Source organism: Oryzias latipes, chromosome 24 (assembly GCF_002234675.1).
Source record: "Oryzias latipes chromosome 24, ASM223467v1".
Taxonomy (NCBI): domain Eukaryota; kingdom Metazoa; phylum Chordata; class Actinopteri; order Beloniformes; family Adrianichthyidae; genus Oryzias; species Oryzias latipes.
Window position 1 is genome coordinate 1342530 of NC_019882.2, and position 7510 is coordinate 1350039.

General features: G+C 45.7%; 1 protein-coding gene and 1 long non-coding RNA gene across 2 annotated transcripts; one reads left to right on the forward strand and one right to left on the reverse strand.

Moving 5' to 3' along the window:
- Nucleotides 1–1788: 1788 nt before the first annotated feature.
- Nucleotides 1789–3031, reverse strand: LOC110017712. Its single transcript, XR_002293207.2, has 3 exons — nucleotides 2920–3031; nucleotides 2777–2822; nucleotides 1789–2595 (listed from the first exon to the last, which is right to left on the reverse strand). It is a non-coding gene; the product is annotated as an uncharacterized LOC110017712 (long non-coding RNA).
- Nucleotides 2875–7217, forward strand: batf (basic leucine zipper ATF-like transcription factor). Its single transcript, XM_011491381.3, has 3 exons — nucleotides 2875–3097; nucleotides 3622–3726; nucleotides 6527–7217. Exons 1-3 carry the CDS (start codon nucleotides 3035–3037, stop codon nucleotides 6728–6730), a joined length of 372 nt encoding a protein of 123 aa, XP_011489683.1. The 5' UTR covers nucleotides 2875–3034; the 3' UTR covers nucleotides 6731–7217.
- Nucleotides 7218–7510: the final 293 nt, after the last annotated feature.

Consider the following 7510-nt stretch of genomic DNA (forward strand, 5'->3'; position numbering starts at 1 on the left):
TTTAATCAACACATTTTTATTTCACAACTTGACTGTTTTTAAGCTGAAGGTGTGTCTGGTGACATGCATGGAAAGCGTTTAAGAGCGTGATGCTGCTGCAGGTCTCTGAATAGTTGGACAGGAGCTCGGTTACCGTGGTTACCGGTGTGCAGCATCCATCTGTCTCAGAACTTCCCCTGAAGACGTCAGGACTTGGATACCGTGGAGTGTGGTTCCGTTCTTGTCGGGTTTGGGTCTGCGATCGTCTTTGGTGTCTTTTTTGCTTAAATGAGACTCCGGAGGATCTGCAGGTGAAACATCTGGACAGCAGCAGGTCCATTCAACTCTTCTGAGACGAAGCCTGTGAAGCAGCTGATCTTCATCACATCTTTGCTTTTTTGTCCAGTTTTTGTTCCCGTCATTTTAGTGGATAGAAAAGTCAAAGGTCATGTTTAAAACTAATATTAGGAAAAAATATTCATTCATGCGTCTTGAAATAAAAAATTTCATTGACATTTAGTTTGTAAAATTGAAAAATTGAACAGTTTTCTGTAAATCTTCCGACTTTTTTTAAGTAACAAGTTTGCCAATAATTCCAAGAGGATTCTTATATCCTCATACTCTCCTCCCATAAAGGGAAACTAGGAATCCGGTGGACGTTACTGTCTGAACACATTTAATAGCATGACTCATGCACTTCTGCTTGACCGTAACTGTGCAACACAAAATATTTGCGATCATGAAAGTTGGATTATTTCTGACTTGTTAGAAACTCCCACATTGTCATTTTCAGGGAAGTGAGACACAGAGGAGGGGATCCTCCTTCAACCTCGAAGGCTTTTTCCTGGAAAGGTAGATGTGATGAAGAGGAGGGAGTTCTGTCCGCCGGCTGACAGCTTCCGTTACGGATTAAACTTTTTGAGGGCCAAACTTTTTATTGCTTACTTTACAGAAAACAAATACATCTGTATGAGTTAACTACCAAATGTTTTGTGTTGTTTTTAGCAGCATTCCCTCATGTCGTCTGGATGTCCTTCTCTGTGATTGAACTCCTGAGGAAAACATCCACAGTGTCTCTGTTTGTGATGCAGACATTTGTTACACATTTCACTCAAAAAGTATGCCGCTTGTCCTGGAAGCAGAGGTCAACTTTTCATGTTAGAAAGCAGCTAGAAAGTGTTACAACGGCTTCAAACGCAATCAGGAAACCTTGCACATGGTTTTTAGAAAGTGCTGGGGAGGGACACGTTTTTGATTTTATGAAAGGAGCTGGGCCATGGGCCATGTCGCCCTCGCACACCTGCCTGAGGATCGGGTCACACGCATCCAATCAGACAACCTTTAACTGCCCATCACGCCCTCCAGCCGCTGTCGGTTTGTCCATGGAAGATTACACCGATCTCTGCTGGATGAAGCCGAGCCGAGCTGAGCCAAGCTGAGCCGAGCCAAGCCAAGCCCCGTCAGATGCTTCTGGATTCTTTCCCTCTACGCCATAAAAGACTCTGGACCTTTTGCCCATCTGCCAGTTACCTGTTCACCGGATCTGCCCTCCACATTTCTACGTTCAATAAACTGCACTACTTCTAACCCGCATGTGTCAAACTCAGGCCTGCGGGTCAAATTCGGCCCGCAGTGAGATTATAATCGGCCCTCGAGATCATATCAAATGTGCATCATAGCTGACCTGCTGTATATACTGTACCTCAAAACTACAAATCCCACAATGCTTTGCTAGTACTTTGATGCACAGTCGAAACCGGCAAGATTTACTTGAAAAAGGAACTTGAAAGGATATGGGGGGGGGGGGGGGGGGGGCATACTTTATTTATTTATTTAAATAAGAAAATAATTCATTTCTTATGTGTTTGTAAGATCAAGCTTTGGTTCTTCCAGATTCTGTGTTTAAGCTAAACTAAAGTTTGTTTCCATGTGAAAAGGTTCAACATTACAAATCAGTTGCAGTTCATTTTTCAGTGAATGCTGACTGTACTTCACTGCTTCACTTTGGCCCCCTGTGAATTTGAGTTTGACCCCGCTGTCCTGTTTGACCCCCCTGTCCTGCCCTACTCCCCGTCTGCATTTGGGTCCAGCTTATTGAAAACCTGACTGTGAACATGTGGGATTCGGGGCGTTTTGCAGCCTCCATCCTGCCCTCAGCAGAGCGGATGAGTCCAGCTCGGCCTGGACTCTCTCTGTTGGACGGCTTTAAATGCCAAGTCTTGGAAAAGTCTGCCCTCGCTGCTGCAGAATCCGTGCGATGGTGAAACATGTTTTTGTGTGGGAGGACTGTTCTGCCAAGCAAAGCTGCTTTAGTCCTGAATTTATTTATTTCTTTTTGCATCACGAATGCTCTGTGCTGATGAAGAGACGGACTTTCAGCTTTGGTCACACGTGGACGCTTTGGCGCCTTTTTCTCAGAACCCCCCCCCAACATTTTCTTCCCACATTTCTCCTCTCTCTGGTTTTTAATGCTCAGCGGCCGTGAGGGAGTTCTGGGGGGGGGGGCTTTCGGGGAGCCCCTCGCACCGCCGAGCCCTGGCAGCTGCTGGAACCCCCACGAAGCGTGTCGATATTCACGGCCCAGTCATCCATGGGGAGGGCCGGGATGCTCGGCCTCTGGGGGATCAGGCCGAAAGTCGAAAATGAAAATTCACAGAGAACAGAAGTATTAGTTTTTGTGATGGAAGTTTTAACCCCCCACCCCCCCCAGCTGTTATTCTTCTGGAGTTTACAGCGCTCTGTAAGTTTCCAGCAGACATGTGACTTCCAGTCTAATGAAAGAACCCCAGATTCTTACCAGAAGCCACATCAGACGCAGCTAATTAGGCAAACAGTGAGTCCTGCTGTGTGACAGAGAGAAAGCGTGAGTGAGAGGTTGAAAAAGAAGGAGGAGTGTCAGAAAGGGAGAGAAAAGAGGGAAGAGAGGCGCTCATTACTCACTAGGTGGTTGGCTCTTCTCGCCACCCTCTCAGCGACGCAGACTTTCTCGCTCGCACATTCAGCCCAGACCACAAAGCAGAAGTGGAACGAAGACCTTCAGCGTCTGCGGGCGGCGATGGCTCAGGGCTCTGACAGCAACGACACCAGCTACAAGTCTCCATCACCTGGCAGCCGGCCGGTAAGTCGCCAAGTTTTGGACGTAGAAGATGTGTGGAGCGGCTGTAGGCAGCCGGTCGTCTCTTTCTGTTCACACGCTTCTCAGAAACGCACGACTTCCTTCTGCTGCCAGCTTTAGAGAAACGTCCAAACCTGCAGCTTGTCAAGCTGGAAAAAGCTCAGTTCTTCTGAGGTTCTGCTTGTTCTGGGTCCATGTGAGCCATCAGGCAGGGGAAGAGTTGAGTCAGTTCTGCTGATGTACTGATAGATGATGGAGGAGAAACGGTTTGTTATCTCAGCTTTGCAGATGGATTAGTTATTACGATACCAAGAAAGTCAAGCCATCATGGTGTGTTCTACCTAACGGATGAGTCAGCCGCTCCCAGTCCCTGCCCTTCACCAGCCCAACTTCCAACCGCCACTAGCACAGACACCACTTCCATTTTGACGAACAGGAACGCCTTGAAACCTCCTGCTGTCCCGGGCTCCCCACTCATCTCTCTGCAGCTCCTTTAATGCCTAAAGATCCGTTTTTCCTTCTTCCAGAGCTCCTCGGATGACGTAAAGAAGGTGATGCGGCGGGAAAAGAACCGGATCGCTGCCCAGAAGAGCAGAATGAGGCAAACTCAGAAAGCGGACAGCCTTCACTTGGTGAGGACTTTGGCGCCCCGACCATCAGACACAGCGACACTGCAGAAGTCTTCCAGATGAAAGGTCTCACATGCAGACGGAAGAGTGCAGATGCCGCTAGCCTGCAGCCTTCGTGTGTTTACAACACGCTACCAGAGCATGTGGCGGTGTGTCATGGCTACTGCCGGTCTGCACACTTGGACGCCTCTCTCTGTGTTTGCAGAAGATCAGGGCATAAATTAGCAGATGACACATGTATATGTTAATAGCTGTACTATGAGAGGGCTGCAGGGGATCCGGCGAAGCGAACAGCGGTCTTTCCAGTGAATCTATGATCAAACTCCTCTAACGCTGCCTCTCTCACAAAGAGCACGCTCTGTGGTTTTGCTTTCATCAGCTCACAGATAAACAGGAAGGTGAATTTTTCCCTCGCTGTGACACTGCGGCTTATTTCCTGTTTCTTCAGTAGTATTTTCTTCAGTGTAAATGAGTTCAAGTGCAGTATGTCGTGGGCAGGAGGGGAGAAAAGAGGCAGTCACTTCTTGTAAAGCGCGGATAGTAGTGGGCTGTATTTGGCTAAGTGACGCAAGAATACACAGGGGTTTGCCCAAAGGTTGTGAGACATTATGGGCCTGCAGCTTTTGGTCATGGTGAGATGACCTTTTAAATACCCCAATGGAAGATTTCTGCACGACTATTCCCGCACACACACACTCACACACACACACACACACTCACACACACACACAAGGGTACAGCAAACTTTCCTGTCAGATCAGCGCTCTCCAAACATCCATAGTTTCATCATTACAGACAGAAAAGCTGCTGTTTAACTTTCATTTACTCAGAACTGATGCAAACATTTTGTGCCGCAGCACTCAATAAAGTTATTTATTGACACACAAAAAGACAAATCGGCTGAACTTAAAACCCGTTTCAGAGCTTCTTTGGGGCTTCAAATTGAAGTTTAAACGTTGAAAGCAGGCTTTCCTTAAGAAAAGGATCTTTTCTCTTCTCAGGGCTGTGCTGATGCAGCTGAAAGTTGTGCTTTTTGAAATCATTTGTGTTCCTGTCAGGAGCTCCTCTGACAGTTGGAGAACAAAAACAAAAACACGGAGTTTGTGTCTCTGAATAAATCCTTTTCCAAGTTGCAGAACTTATCAGGAATGTTGAGCTACAGCAGAATCCTTTCCAAGATTTAGGAGCTATTTATTGACTGATGTGGGATTTATCTCACAATACGGGACCAATGAGATTCCTGCAAGAAAACCAGTAACAATAAAAAGACACAAACAGAAAAACAAGTAACATCAATGACATCAATGAAGCTATGTGGCTGTTAAGGAGGTCAGGTCGGCGTGAATCCTCTCAGTTTTATTCACGATGTTCAGAGCATCCAGACTTTTTCGGGTGTTCAGACTCTAAACTGCCTGCAGGAACCGGAATCCCATTCATTTGTGTTTTTGCTTGATTACAGTTGATTTTATTGGAAAGGATCTGAGGTGTTTTTGAAGGGGCTGGTTTGCAAACATGCTTTTAAAGATCACGTTAGCACACACGTGACAAAAAGCTAAGAAATTAAGTTTGATTTAATATTCACTCAACAAAAAAAATGAGGCAGTTAAGCTTCACACAAACTCAGAAATCCTTATTTCTTTTATGTTTCTCCAGTCCAAAGACTTCATTTAACTTTCAGTTGAATCTTTTATCACTTCAAAAACTTGGACCCAACAGGAAGTTTCTGTCCAAACAGTTTCTTAATCAGCAACGAGGGGCAAATCAAAAATGTTCCCAAAAACAAAGAATTCTGGACTTGATCAGCAAACAGTCCCATCAAACACTCTGGAACACAGGAAATGTCTTTAAATCTGCCAAGAAGTTTCATTTAACCTGAAAATTCTGCTCACAGCAGAACCACGTGGATCTAAAAACAGAACAAAACGATCAAATTTGAGTTGAGTCTGGAAGATTTGTAGTTATTTTCTGGATAAATTCTGACCGATTAAAGCTTTTGTGTTATTTCATTCAAGAAATGTTTGATTTTACTAAAGAAATTTGTGAAGTTTTTACCAAAATAAGCTGAGATTGTTCTGCTTTCGTGAAACTTTCCTTTTGAGAGTAGAATTCTTGCAGGGCAAGAAGTGAGGCTTATCGTTTTTGCAGCATGCTACCTTTTTTAAGAATCAAACTACACATTTTATTGGTCAAATTTGAAAAAAATAATAGATTTCCGAATTTATTTTTCATTTTGAACTTAAATATTGTCTTAAATCATAAACCAATAGTGGTTATAATATTACAGAAGAGCCACATGTGAGGGTTTTTGAGTGCAACTGCTGCATTTGCACTCAAACTTTAGACCCAAAAGTCATTTGAAATGTTTGTGGATTATTTAAAATATTGGCGTCCGGAGCAGGAAATGGAAATAAAATGCAAAGTTTGAAAACCATTTCTGAGCTTCATGAATGTTTTTCCGGCAAATCCAGCAGTGGTTTTCAGAAGCTAACACCTTTAGCGTGTTAGCATTGCAGTCATATATACCGCTATAGATTAAAAAACTTTTTTTTTTCTGCAGCTCCTCTCTCTTCCGGTAAAACATCATTTTTTGGGTGCATGTATGTTCTGCTTCTTCCTTGTTTCATTTTTATTTTGGGGAGGCCAGTTTTAACATTTCCTGGCCTGCGAACCGGGCTTGGGACATGCCAGGGAGATGTTCAAAAATGACTTACTCATTGAAAAAAGTGGAGGAAGACCTTGACGAATGAACCCGACACAGGGAACCATGCTTCTTGAGTGACTGACAGGTCTTTTGTTCTTACAGGAGAGTGAAAACCTGGAGAAGGAGAACGCCGCCCTCAGGAAGGAGGTGAAGCAGCTGACAGAGGAGGCCAAGTACCTGTCCTCGGTGCTGAGCAGCCACGAGCCCCTGTGCACCAGCCAGGGCGCTCAGACCCCCGAGCTCCTCTACCCTCCCCTCCACAGCAGCTACCACCAGCACATCGCCGTGCCACACTACCAGCACTGACTGCCGCTGACCTCTGAGGACAGAGACTGACCGGAGATTACGGGCGTCCGTTAAACAGCAACATGCAATATTCAAAACTATTTATTTTGCTTGTGTTCATCTCTTTGATTGTGAATCTGTCTGTGAACCTAAAGGCTCCATAAGCTGAAGTGTCAGCCCGTCCATGTTTACAAGAAGAGGAAGAGCCAGCTTTGCGCTGGGGGGGGATGGCACAGGTCCCTTTAGATGGCTGAGTCCCAGCAGCCTTTGCCATCCTGCCATGTTCGTGTTTCTACTGTGTTCTACTGTGTTCTACTGTGTACATGTCTCAATGCTCAGGAGCTTCTGACAGACTTGATTGTGGACAAAGAGAATGTAAAGTTGAGCTTCTAAAGGCCTAAATGTACCAAAAAGTTCAAGATGGAAGTGAAGGAGGAAGTGGGCATTTCATTTCAAAATAAGAGTGCAGCAAATGTATTTATTAAACGTGATGTTTTGGAGGTGACGTGAGATCTGTGGGGGGCCGTTATTCCTGCCATCCCGCCTCGGGTGCGCGCGCGCGCAGCGTCGGCCGATGGCGCGGTGGTTTCTGCGGTAGATGGCGGTGTTCACCAAAAGGAGGTCAACGCGCACGAGGGAGATCACTCATCTGTGCACCTTTTCTAGCGCGATCTGAATGATCGTCGGAGCTCTGATGCCCGCGCGCGCACGGCACGTCCATGCAACCGCGGCCTGTTTGTTATCTGAGAGTTTGGAACCGGAAGTGGTGTTGGTAAAGCGGGACGTTTCATGACCTTGTGG

Excerpts from the sequence above, each read along its gene's own strand:
- batf (XM_011491381.3), top strand. The coding sequence starts at position 3,035 with ATGGCTCAGGGCTCTGACAGCAACGACACCAGCTACAAGTCTCCATCA. Across the intron at positions 3,098-3,621 it reads CATCACCTGGCAGCCGGCCG|AGCTCCTCGGATGACGTAAA; the intron begins GTAAGTCGCCAA and ends TCCTTCTTCCAG. Across the intron at positions 3,727-6,526 it reads AAGCGGACAGCCTTCACTTG|GAGAGTGAAAACCTGGAGAA; the intron begins GTGAGGACTTTG and ends TTGTTCTTACAG.